The sequence below is a fragment of the Grammomys surdaster genome, unplaced genomic scaffold (assembly GCF_004785775.1).
Source record: "Grammomys surdaster isolate TR1022 unplaced genomic scaffold, NIH_TR_1.0 371, whole genome shotgun sequence".
In the NCBI taxonomy this organism is placed as follows: Eukaryota; Metazoa; Chordata; class Mammalia; order Rodentia; family Muridae; genus Grammomys; species Grammomys surdaster.
Window position 1 is genome coordinate 2933085 of NW_021604790.1, and position 13821 is coordinate 2946905.

Here is a 13821-nt window from a genome sequence, read left to right on the forward strand (position 1 = left end):
ATCAGGCAACTACATCATCACTACCATTTCACCCTCACAAACATCACATATGCAAAACTGAAATGGTCATTATGAAGCTGTTACAACCATTCTATCAAACAAACAGACACAACATAACCAACTGCTGTTTGAGACAGGGTCTTCTCACTGTTGTATAAGCTGATGATCTTCCTTCAGGTGCAGCCTCCCTAGCAGCTAGGGCTGACTACAGGTGTGCACCACAGCACTCAGCAATAGGCATTCTTTTAGTGACTGCAAAATACTTCATTTTATGAGATACATCATGATTAACTTAATCAGGTTTTCAATGATATAAACATTTAACTTATTTCTAGACCTTTCTTTCTATGGAGTTATAGATAATAGTATAATAAATATCTTCCTTAGCTAGGTGTAATGACACACACCTTTAATTCTAGCACTCAGGAAGCAGAGACAGATGGATTCCTGTGAGTTTCAAACTAGTCATGGCTATATAATAAGACTATCTCCAAAACAAACAAACAAACAAACAAACAAACAAACTTACTTCACTGTTCTTTGGAGACAGAGTTTTATGTGGCCTAGCCTGGCCTTGAACTCTTCATCCTTCTGCCACCATTTTTCCCATTTTTTTTCTGAGTGCTAGAATTATAGGAATGCACTACCACACTTGGCTTAAACACTACAGGGGTGTATTTTTTATTTATGTGCATGTGTGTGACTTTGAGAATTTATGTGCACACCACATGTATGCAGGTGCCTACAGACCCAGGAGAGCATCAGACCCTCTGGAACTGAAGAATGAGCAGCTGTGACCTCCTGCTGTAGTGTAACTCAACCCAGGTCCCCTGTAACAGCAGTGAGTGTTCTTAACTGCTGAACCAACTCTCCAGCTCCTTTGATTTTTAAGGCAAGGTCTCAAGTAGTCGAGGCTAGCCTCTAACTCACTAAGTAGTTAAGGATATCCATGAAAGTCTGGTCCTCAGGTCTCTAATTCCTAAATTCTGGGATTACAGGCTTACGCTCCCATGCTGAGTTTTATGCAGTGCTAAGAACTGAACTAGGGCTTCGTGTGTGACAGAGAAGTCCTCTACCACACTGAGCTCTATGTCCAGCCTCCAGAACTTTTAATTTTAATTTAATTTTATGTGTGGTGGGTATGTGTACCATATGCATGCAGATGCCCGAGAAGACCAGAAGAGGGCACCATATACCCAGGAACTGGAATTACAGGTGCTTGTGAGCTGCCCAACAGGTGCTAACAGAATTTTGAACTACACTGTCCCAGGCAGATTATACTTGTGTGGCTGTGGCCACACACAACTGTGAGGTGCTGGGAAGTGAACTCAGGTTCCCTACAAGATCAACAAGTGTACTTAACCACTAAGTTGTCTCTTCAGCCCTCCAAAAGGTTTTGCAATTTTTTGTTTTGTTTTGTTTTGTTTGTTTTGTTTTTCAAGACAGGGTTTCTCTGTGTAGCTCTGGCTGTCCTGGAACTCACTCTGTAGACCAGGCTGGCTTCGAACTCAGAAATCTGTCTGTCTCTGCCTCCCAAGTGCTGGGATTAAAGGTGTGCGCCACCACCGCCCGGCTAGGTTTTCCAATTTTTGAGACAGGGTTTCTATGTGAAGCCCTGGCTGTCCTACAATTTCCTATGTAGATTGGGCTGGCCTTGAACTCAGATCTGTCTGCCTCTGCCTCCTCAATACTGAGATTAAAGGTGTGTGACAACTGGGTTAAAGGGTTTTAATAAACAGTTGGTGATGGAGTGGGGAAATGGCTTTGTGCATGCTATGTGGGCATGAGGCTGGGCTGGGAATGCTTGCAGACATGTCTTATCTCAGCACTGAGAGGTGACAGACACACAGGCCATAGAGGCTCACTGGCCAAGCAATCTAGTCAGGTGGTGAGCTCCAGACTTAGTGAATGACTGTCGGTAGAGTGCTAAAGAGGAAGCCAACAGACAGCAGCCTCCGGCCTACACCTCTGTGCAGGAGCACAGATGCACACGCGCCCCCTGCCCCAGCCTTCCCCAACAAACGCTAAATAAAGACAATCAGTGACGACAGAGCAGGTTTGAAGCAGTGGCCCACACTCACCTGAGCCAGGATCTTATAGAGAGGCTCCAAGATGAACTCCACAAAGCTCCTCTGGGAGCTGCTGCTTGGAGCCTTTTTTGTGAACTTTCTCCTAAAGAGAAAAGGAAGTGTTGTGAGTGACCAAGGAGGGAGAATGTGGCTTATCCCAAGGGTACATTGCTTAACTTCTGAGTCCAAGTAGAAGGCACACAGAGAGAGGACTCCGTGTGATCAGTTTGGTGTAGCTGTCCCACACGCCTGACCTGACCTGGAAGACCCCGGGAAGACAGCCTCTCCCTCCACTACAGCCCAAGATACCAAGCACTCAGAGTTGCAGAGGCATGGTGGTTCATGCATAAGACAAAGTGGGTTTTAGCCTCAGAAACTCAAGTATTGCTACTGGGAAAACATCACTAGTCCACAAGAGTAACACCCCACATGCTACTTACGTCTTAGGATTGAAGTAGATGTCACCCCAGAGTCTTTTAGCAAATTCCTGGTAATTAATGTCACCTATACAAGAAGCCACACAATTACGATCTGCCTGGGACAGTGTAGTTCAAAATCCTGTTTTAGGTGCTTCGAGTGATTTAAAGCAGAAGAGTTCCAGCACCTTCCTTCCCAAGGCTAGACCATCCCCTTCTGATAGGCACAAAGGAGGACAGGACTGGCCTAAAGCAGACTCGGTCATAGCAGAGGCAGAAGGAGAACCCAGGCATCTCCCCAAGTGCAAGGGTCCTGGAGCCTAGGCCCAGCTCTGAACAGGAGCATGGCCTGAGCTGCTGAGGGACAGGCCACCTGTACCCACTGTACTGATGCCCATTCTTTCTGCAACCTATATAGGCCATCTTCTAGCTGCAGCCATCACTAAGGTGCCACTGAGTGGAGCCCTAACCTCCAGAAGTCACCCAAAAGGAAACACTGAAGCCATCTTTTAAAAAAAATAAGAATCTCACTATGTAGCTCTGTCTGGCCTGGAACTCATAAGTAGAGCAGGCTGTCCCCAAACTCACAGATCTGTCTGCTTCACCTCTTCAGAATCCCATACAGGCATGGGACACCACAACTGCCTGTCTTGTCTTTTACCAATTAGTGATTCCAGTTTAAGTGCAATGTGAATGTCATCAGACTGAAGCAAGCAACCATTGCTGGCTCCTCTGAACCTGGGATGGGACAGAGGCCAGCACCAGAGCTCCCAGCCACGGTTAGATCCCGCGTCTTACAAAACAACAAAACCTCCTGAACACACACAGAGCTCCGGAAGCATTCAGCTAGAGAACTGAGAACACCAACTACCTCCTAGATAATTCTATCCAGATGTCAGGCTCTCCCCTCTTACCTCAGACAGCATGATGAAATGTAGCCCCCTTCCCAAAAACTCCATTTCTTCTCCAGATTTTTCTCTCTCGTCGCTGCATACCTACTTCTTCCTATTCTTCAGACATTGCTTGCTTGTTCGTTTGTTTGTAAAGAGTGTCATCTAGCCCAGGCTGGCTTGAACTCACTATGTAGTCAAGGATGACCTTGAACCTTGGGTCCCTCTACCTCACTCAAGTGCTAAGATATGTGTGTACCACCAGGTCCAGTTTTACTGAGGATCAAATCCAGGCCTCTTGTATGCTACAAACTCTTTCTCCACCTGAGTGCCATGCCCCTTCTTTCCTACTCCACCAGTTACTGAAACTTCCTTTCCACGGTGAATTGCCCTGGCCATGCCCTTTACAGCCGCACGACAATTGGCACAGACAGAACTTAGAGTGCAGAAGACTGTATTACAGACATGATGCATGTCTGCAATCCTACTTAAGACGCACAAGGATTCTGAGTTCAAGGTCCACTTAGGAAACCTAGTAAGACTCTGTCTCCCAGAGAAACAAACCCTTAGCACCTGCAGCAAAGGACCTGTGACCCAAGGCTTAATTATTGTTAATCAAAGAATGAGCAAATACCCTCCCCATCCCTCTCTTTTCCAACACCAGACAGACCATATTCACAACCCTACTTCTGAATATTGACAAAATTCCCAAACAGGCAGTCAGTCATTCCTGAATGCCCTATCGTTCATCAGCACTGCAAACACCACCGCCGTCTTTAATAGATCCTAAATGCCAATGAAAACAAGTACCTGAACCCCAAACCCTCTTCCATCAGGCCCCAATATTATCTGTCTGTCTGTTTTGTTATGCTAACACTCTACCAATGATATAAACACTCAATTCTGTGCTTCTGTGGCTTAACTGACCCTGAACTCACACGTCTCCTGCCTCCCTTGGCTGCTGGGACTACAGGTGTACACCATCACACTGAGAACGGTCTGCCAGTGGCTTCCAGTGGAACTTTCCTACTTGTGTGCACAGGCTGAAAACAACGACGCTGCCTTCACCTGTCCTCTTCCAATCCTGTAGCCTTGAAGTGCTTGGTCCTATCATCTACCCAGCAAGCCCTGTTATTTTCCTGTAGCCTGTCCTACTAGGAGGTCACAGGAAGTGGCCTCAGCCTCCCCCGCTTTTGTCACTGACACTTGACAATAACAGCTACTCAGCATCCAGCTTCCACTGCAACCTTCCAATGCTGCTCACCAGTGTGGGATTGTGACTTCTCCCTGGAGGAGGTTCTTATTCACCGTGCCCTGTGCTGCTCCACTGCCCACAAGAGCACATGCTGATCTGACAGCATAGTGTGCACAGGTTCCAGGGTCCCCACTCTTAGCAAGAAGTTCGGTGACCATGTGTAAGCAACTATGTGTAATAAAATGTAGTTTGTATCACATAGGAAGAGTTAAGGCCTAGGAGCCCAGGATCTCGACTGCTGCCTTCAGTGAGGCCCTGTCCTCATGTACTACATGGTTTTTTATGACAGGATTAGGAGGACACTAGAGCCATGGCTAAGTCTCCAGTCACCAATGGTGGGCCCAAAGGATGAGCAGCCATGTCTCCCGAGGTCCAGGGCCTTCTGCAAATATGGAATTGTAATTCCATCAAGTTATGGTGAGGTAGAAATTTGAGGCTAGACTAGAAATAGGTCAACCTGGAGAATGTACAACTCTCAAAAATGAAACAAAACAAAAACAGAACCTAAAGCACTTCTCACTTACAATTCGGGAAACCTTGATTTTGCTTTTCATGCTAATAAAAAAAAAAAAAAAACAGAGAAGCCCAGATTTCTCTCAGAACTCTGCTCATTCACTTGAGTTTTACTCACTGTCTGCCCGCCCATTCAGTCATCCATTTATCTATCTAGGTGCTAAGGACACAGCCCAGTGCCTCCTGCATGTTTAAGCACATGGTACCCTTGGGTTCCACTCAGTCCCATCGACCCATAGTTTACAATTGAAAGACAACTAAAAACAAATGTTTAGTGGCAAGAATGTGGTTGGAACAGCATGGTCACTGTTCCAACAAGGAGTGAAAAATGTAGAAAACTATATATTATATCTTTTAAAAAATGTCTTTTTATGTGTTTGTCTGCATGTCTGCATGTGCACCATGTGCACACAGTGCCCATGGAAGCCAGAAGAGGGCACTATATCCTCTGGAGCTGGAATTACAGTTGTCATGTGGGTGCCAGGAATTGTCCCAGGTTCCGGCCAGTGCTCTTAACTGCTTACCCATCTGTCCAGCCTTACATATGATATCTCATTCATGTACAACAGTAAAAATCAAGGCAGGACCCATAAGAAAATCATAACAGTGGTTATGGAAAAAAAGGCATAGGCTTGGCTTCTTACTTTTTTTTTTTTTTTACAATGAGTCAGTCTATCTATCTATCTATCTATCTATCTATCTATCTATCTATCTGGTCTATCTTCAGGTTATAGTAGAATCCTTGTCTAGCTTTTGAATTTAATTCTAGGCACTGGGGGTTGGGGGGATAAAAAGTAAATAAAAATAAAAATAAAAAAAGCAAACAACCAACCTAAACAGTACAAGATAAAAAAGCACCAAGGCCAGCCAGCATCCTCAACAGGCAGGTGACAGGGCTCAGGTGGCTTCTACTGTCTACCAGGGGCCTGTTTCCTCAGCTTTAAAATCAGGGTAACAATTCTCCTCTATAGCATCTTACACTGACACACAGGAGACACAGTGCACAGCCCCTATGGGAATGAGAGCTTGTCAGTGAAGACAGAGCTGGAAGCCAGAGAGCCTGATAAGTGGGAAACTGCCCAGGGATACGCTGTCAAGGCTCTAGGAATCCATGAACTCATTCACCAGGGACTGGCAGCAAGGCTTGTAAAGGCTGACTGCAATCCAATATGAGTCCTCAATGAGGCCCATCACAGTTAAAAGTGCCTAGAGACGTTTGGGAAGACAGCAAGAAGCTCCATCTTGTCAAAGCTCCATCCATCTTGGAAAAGAACTGAAAAGGCTTTGTGGGCATGTGTAACTCCTTGTCTACAGATGGTTTCTCTAGGAGGTGTGTTTATGTCTAAAGTGAGCTCTTTTTCAGAAAGGTATCCCTGTGTAGCCCTGGCTGGCCTCAAACTCACAGAGATCTGCCTGCCTCTCCTTCTGAGTGTTGGAATTAAAAGCTTGCACCTTAATACTAGGCTTCTTCCTAATCACTCAGAATTTCGGTTGTTATTTAGAGGGATAGAAAGATGGCTGAGTTTTACAGAAATCACTACTCTAGCAGAGGACCTGGATTGAGTTGCCAGCACCCACACAAGATGGCTCTCACCCACACAAGATGGCTCAACACCCACTTGTATTCCAATTCCAAGGGATCTCATGCCAATGAGGGCACCTACATACACATGGCTGGTGCACGTAGGTGTGCACACCACACATAAAACTTTTTTATCTTAAAAGCAAAACAAAACAGTCTAGAAACAACTCAGTCTGAATAAAGATTCTGAGGCTTTTCAAAAGAACCCCCAAATTCAGCAATAAGAGGTAATGGAGTTCCTCCCCCCAAGCAGGGAATGTGACAGGAAGCCAATTTCTGAGCCACTCAGCAGGACAGGGGACACATGAAGAGGGAAGCAGGCGAGACGGCAGCAGGAAGAGCTTACCAAAGGTGTCAGCATAGATCTTGGCAAAGGAGCCCAGTGTGAAGCAGATGCTGTACTGGGAACTGGAGAAGCAGACGTTGCCCAGGAGTGGAGAAAGTATCAGGTTCTCATCAGTAGAATACATGCTGAAACAGAGACTGTTGTGAGCTAGTGCCAGGCTGTGCAGCAGCCCTGATGCCAGAGTGTGCAGTAGCGCCATGCCAGGCTGCACTGCATCACTGACTTGCTGCCAAGAGGAAGGCAACAACTCCCTGTCACTGTCTTCATTCTCCATCCTCAGGAGATACTGGCATAAGACTCTTAGATTTGCTAAGAGACCGGTCAAGAAAGTGACATGATAGAATCATTGCCTCACTCACAATAGCAAGCTCAATTCCCAGAGCCATTGATGTTCTGCAGTTTTGAAAAAGCTAACCACACAGGACAGTTAAGAAGAAACCTGGAGGATAGAGAGAAAGACCTGGGAACACAAATCTAATGTGATCAGAGCGATACCTCTGGGAGATGTGTCAATTCCAATACAAAGGGACATCTAAAGAGACGGGCAATGCTTGCCTAGCATGTACCAGGCCTTGGGTCTGATCCCCAGCACCATATACTGGACGTGACAGCTCAGCCTGTTCTCCCAGCACTCAGAAAGGGAGGCAGGAAGATCAGTTCAAGGTCATCCTAGTCTCTGTAGGAAGTTCTAGGATAGCTTGGGCTATAAGAGGCCCTGTCTAGGCCTGAGAGTGTGTGGGTAGGACAGGACATAAAAGCAACACTGAGGAGAGAGGGACAGAGCAGCACCCCTCTCTCCAATGTCACTCTCTGGATTCTGTTTGGCCTCGTTTCACAATTTTATGCTGAAACCCTCCCTGCCGCCTTTCTTTTGGGCTTTCTGAGACAGGCTTTCTCCATGTAGCCCCAGCTGTCCTGGAACTCAGTCTATACACCAGGCTGGCTTCGAAAAGCTCCACCTGCCTCTGCCTCTGAATCCTGGGATTAAAGGCCTGTGCCGCCACCTGACTCATGCTGAAACTTTCATTTCACCATTTTGAAGAATGCAAAAACAGGCACTGCACACAATAAGCAAGTGCTGTGACAAAGCTACACCCCAGGCCTAAACTTAAACGCCATTCAGAAAGCCAGGAGTGGAGGTGTATTCCTGTAATCACAGCATTTGGGAGGCTGAGGCAGGGGCTCAGGGGCTCAAGAAGTAGGACGGCTGTCAGGGCTCGTACCAGCATCCCACAGCAAGACTGCTAACAAGGGCCCACACTCGTCAATGTGAGCCTCAATCTTTCAGCTTATTACGAAACACATATATGCAGAAAACACGGTAAAGTTTTTCATTTACACAGCCAGTGTTAACAGTAAGACAACTGCACCAACATCACCCAGTAGTCAGGTGCCACATGCCAGTGAGTGATACCAAGTAGCTACTTAGTTTTCTTTTTAACATCCCAATAGGCAATTCTTCATTTACTTCATTTTTTAAAATTTTACTGACACAGTCAGGACTATACAGAGAAACCCTGTCTCAAAAGACCAAAAAAAACAAAAACAAAAACAAAATTTTTTTTTTTTTTTTTTACTGACTCCCTTAATTTATTGACTGTGTGGGTGTATGGTGCGTGCACACATGCCAATTTGAGAGTGGTCAGAAAACAACTCTGTGCAGTCCGTTTCCTCTCTTCATCTTTACCTGGGTTCTAAGGACTGAATACAGACAGGCTTGTGCAGGTCCCTGATCTGCGGAACCAGCCTGCCGATCTTTGTGTTTCTGATAGTGTCTCCATTTCGCAGCCATGTTAACCTCAAACTCACGGCAATCCTGCCAAGGCCTTCTGAGTGCCAGGACTGTAGGTGTGGACCATTGTGACCATCTTATGCATTTAAATTAAAGACTGTTTTGTGTATTTTGTGTATGTGGTGCACACAGCCACGGAGACCAGGTTGACACTTAATGTCACTCTCTAGTATTCTCCATTTTAATTTCTGAGGTTTTGTAGGCTTCAGACATGTACATGGTACACAGGCAAAACACCAAGACACATAAAATAAACAAACTAATGAGCTTTTGGGGCTGAAGAGATGGCTCAGAATGTAGAGCAGCATTACTCTCCTGCAGAGAACCCAGGCTCAGTGCCTAGTGCTTACACGGACGCCCTCAACTCTCTGTACCTTTAGAGACTCTAGCTAACCTTCCTATGACTTCTGTAGGCATCAGGCATGTACATGGTACACATACAAACAATCCATTCATACACATCAGATCAACAAACAAACAAACAAATAAAGCTTTGTATACCCTGCCCAACTTAACATGGCGGTATGTGGTAACAGTGAGACTTGTTTAGATCCTATTGACAACAAACCAGAGATGTGTTAAACTGCACTCTGGTTAAGACACTGAGCTGATCAGGCTAGGCTTGGAGTCAATCCTGTAGAGACCTGACATGTACTGCCTGACAAACTCATCAACACACACCAGAAAGTTACTCTCAGAAGACTTCAAGGGTAAAATTTAAGATTTATAAATGCCAGACTCTCCTGAAGACAGGAAACCCTCAGGCCTCTGCAGGGTCTTATACCTGATTAATCCATTGACCTCATCCACAATGTGTCGTAGCTTGTAATAAGCATCTGTTGGAGGCAGCTTCAGCTCCAAGATCAGCCGGTCGATTTTGTTGATGCACACGGTGACTGCTAACCTTTCCTGCACTGCGTGCTTGATCAGCCGCTCTGTGTTCAGCATCACCTGAGAAACACAAGGGTCTAGAAGTGGTACGAAGAGCAGAGAGCACTGAGTCTATAGCAGAGCCAAAGCGAACAGGCTCAAAGCACACACAGTACAAGGAGGAAAGGGCCTAGGGATGACGTGTCAGCTGGAAGATCATCCCCAGGGCAGATGCACAACTGTCAAGAGGGCACCTACCCAGCAGGACAGAGACGCAAGTAAATACAAGGATGACTGGGGACCCAGGCTTCTCAGCACCAGAGAAGGGACTTAGAAGGCTAGGAAGAACTTATTGGATTTAGAAGTATTAGGATGAACGATGTACAATCTTTGTTTTTTTCCTTTTTGCTGTGATCCTAAGGATTAAGCCCAGAGCCCTGTCTGAGCTACATCCCCAGGCCTTTTGTAGGCTATTCTGAAACAGGGTATTACTAAGTTATTAAAGCTAGTCTCAAATCTGTTGTCTTCCTGCCTTGCCCTCTAGAGCAGTTATGACAGGTATCCGCCCCACGCCTGGATGAACAAGCCATTTATTGCTTGTTGTCATTCTTATTATTTATTTATTTACTTAGACAAGGTCTTGGTTTTAGCCTCAGCTCCCTCGGATTTGTAGTAATCTTCTTACTTCCCAAGTGCTGTGATTACAGACACACAAAGTGATTACATTCACTTTGAACGCCTGATGCTTTCAGTACCTGTGTGCAGAAAAGCGACAGCTGTGTGGGTGTGTATTAGCTAGCTGTGCTGGGTGAATGGGCCTGGAGGTGAAGGATCACAGCAGCAATGAGCACCCCCAGATCTTTGTTTCTAAATAGTGGTCTCTCCTATTCAGGAGGCCAGAACTCACTGAAGAAACGGCTGGTGGTAAGACCAGAGCAGGGAAAGTGTGGAAAAAAATAAGCAAGTACTAAAACCTGAGGTAGGTCAAAAGGATGAGCGAGTCAGCCAAAAGCAACCCCTGAGAGCCAAAGGTGGATCAGCCAGAACATCAAGATATAAGGATACGCTGGGTGGAGCAGTGCACATCTTTAATCCCGGCACTCAGGAGGCAGAGACATGTAGACCTATGTGAGTTGAAGGCCAGCCTAGGCTAGACGTAAGTTCTAGGCCGACCTGGGCTACACAATGAGATTTCTTTTTAACTTTTTTTTTTTTTGATTCTCGAGACACGGTTTCTCAATGTAGCCCTGGCTGTCTTGGAACTCGCTTTATAGATTAGGCTGGCCTCAAATGAAGAGATCCAATTGTCTATGGCTCCCAGTGCTGGGGTTACAGGCGTGCACCACCACTGCCTGGCTCTTCTTAGCTTTTAAGATTACATGTGCTTATTTTATGTGTGTGCTTATGCTCATGGAATGGTGTGGTACAGAGGCCACGGGACTTTTGGAAGCTGGTTCTCTGGCTCTACCATATGTAAGTTCTGGAGACTGAACTCAGGTAATCAGGTTTGGCAGCAAGTGCCACTAACCCACGTTGACAGTCCCAGAGTAAGATCTCATTTCATTAAAAAACAAAAAACAAAGAAAGAAAATAATTTGTAAATACTTTTCTACGACTCACAGAAAAGACACAAGAGAGCATGTTTCTAGTTTATCTAGAGGTAAATCCTCAACAGACATGAGGGCGTTCCTTGTACAATGTCTGACTAAATCTGAACTTTTTTTAATAAGACACCTCTGGCTCCCTCTGCTGGCGTCTCGACAGTAAAGGCATGAATGAGGTTACTGTCGTACCCAATCTTCCAGTTTAGAAATATAAAACTTTCAAGTACACTGTCTAACTTCGAACATCGCCTACTTCCCTAAATTTAGAGCAAACCTGAGCCTATGAACTCATTTTCCCTGGCTCTCAGAGGAATTAACAGGGGCATGGTAACAGGGGATTAGCTTCTAAGAGCCCAGACTAACTTACCCCCTCAGCAGCATCAATGAAAAGGACCACTCCATCTGAGATGCGCAAGCCAGCTGTGACCTCGTCAGAAAAATTGACATGACCTGAAAAGCAAATGTCCAGCCATCACTTGGTGGAATGAGGCAGTTAGCTTCTAGGGTGATCCAACGAACCAGTGCTATGAACTCCAAATATCCCTCTTCCTGCCCACAGCCCCTCAAATCCCACAGTTAAGTAAAGGCGGAAGTGAAATCAAAGGCCGGAAGACTGCTTTTGTGTCAAAGAAAAGGGAATCCTTGAACATGATTACAAACACCAACACCCTGTACTGCTCTGGGACATGGAGCACAAACAGAAACTGGACGAGGCTATGACAGTAAAGGTCAAAGGGCCTACCTGGCGTGTCCATGATGTTGAAGAGGTAAGACTTCCCTTTGGTGTCCGGCAGCACCACCGTCACAGGAGTGCTCTTGATGCCGACGCCTCTCTGAAATCCACAGACGACACTCAAGACTTATCCCGAGCCAGAGGCATCACTCAGCTCTCGGGGTTTATCAGTTGCTAACTGATTATACCAATGATTCTCCTTGTAGTGGGTGTAATTCTTTTTATCTAGATATCTCTCTCTCTCTCTCTCTCTCTCTCTCTCTCTCTCTCTCTCTCTCTCACACACACACACACACACACACACACACACACACACTTTTTTTTGGGGGGGAGGGGTTGTTTTTTGTTTTTAAGACAGGGTTTCTTTGTGTAGTCCTGGCTGTCCTGGAACTGGCTTTGTAGACCAGGCTGCCCTCAATCTCACAACTCACAGAGACCTACCTGCCTGAGTGCTGGGATTAGAGGCCTGTGCACACACACCCTTTTTTTTTTTTTATACATACCTTTTTTTACAGTGCTAGAGAATAAACCCAGAGCCTGTACATACTAAGCAAGTATTCTACCACAGAATTACACAAAGCTGGCTTTGAACTTCTGATGGGGCCTTCTGAGTAGCTGGGATTACAGGTCTGTTCTACCTGGTGCATCAGAAAGATGATGTACCTTAAACAGTATTGAAGGGCGGGCTGATTAGTTTAAAAAAAAAAAAAAGAAAGAAAGAAAGAAAGAAAGAAAGAAAGAAAGAAAGAAAGAAAGAAAGAAAGAAAAATGAGAAGAGCAAAGCAATTATGTAAGCTCAGAGGCCGCAGGCCCCAGGCTCTCACCTCCTTCACCGGAAGCAAAGCAGGTGAGCGTCATAAAAACAAAAAGAAACAATCTGGGTTAGGGCTTTTGGTTTTGTTTTTAAAGGGAAGAAAAATTTAAATTTTAATAGGAAATAAGTATTTTTAAAAGGGGGAAAAGCTGCCCACCTTTAATCCCAACACTCAGGAGGCAGAGGCAGGAGGATCTCTGTGAGTTCAAGGCCAGCCTGGTCTACATAGCAAATTCCGAGACAGTTCTAGCCAGGACTACATAGAGAGATCCAATCTCACTCAAAATCTCCTTAAAAAAGAAAAAGGGAAACCCCGTGAAGCCTGCAGTGAGGCCTCTAACAGCGGCACTGGTGAGGCTGTGGCAAATGATATTGAGTCTGAGGACAGCATGGAACAATCGAAAAAAGCAAAACCCAAACAAAATCCTGCCATGCTCCAACAGTAACTGTTAAAACCACTAACAACACTGTTAAGACGGCTTATCCCATGGAATACTGCCCTAAATTCCTTTAGTTAACCCTGTGCACGTGTGAGAGCCTTTCACATAGTTCCCTCTCTTCTTTTTTTTTTTTTTAAAAGATTTATTTATTTTATATATTTGAATGCACTGTCGCTGTCTTCAGACACACCAGAAGAGGGCATCAGATCCCATCACAGATGGTTGTGAGCCACCATGTGGTTGCTGGGATTTGAACTCAGGACCTCTGGAAGAGCAGCCAGTGCTCTTAACCTCTGAGCCATCTCTCCAGTCCATCACAAAGTTCTTTATGGAAAAAAGGGTCAGATGATAAAGGAGGAGGCAGATCCAGGCTGAAAGAGACAAGCGGCACATTGGACCACAGCCCTTCACAGAGAAGCCCCTCCTGGAAGCAGATGGTCCCACAGGAGACATTGTAGGGATTGTGGGATACTGTAAAGATCATGTGGAGTTTTACA

At 45.5% G+C, this 13821-nt stretch overlaps 1 protein-coding gene across 1 annotated transcript in view; it reads right to left on the reverse strand.

The window, feature by feature from the left end:
- Positions 1–13821, reverse strand: part of Eftud2 (elongation factor Tu GTP binding domain containing 2) — a 41033-nt gene that overhangs the window by 13564 nt on the left and 13648 nt on the right. Inside the window, exons 8-13 of the mRNA XM_028780481.1 lie at positions 12080–12170; positions 11705–11787; positions 9648–9814; positions 7072–7196; positions 2510–2573; positions 2082–2172 (exon numbers count right to left, since the gene is read on the reverse strand). Of these exons, the coding sequence (XP_028636314.1) occupies positions 2082–2172; positions 2510–2573; positions 7072–7196; positions 9648–9814; positions 11705–11787; positions 12080–12170 (621 nt within the window). The remainder of the gene's footprint in view (positions 1–2081; positions 2173–2509; positions 2574–7071; positions 7197–9647; positions 9815–11704; positions 11788–12079; positions 12171–13821) is intronic.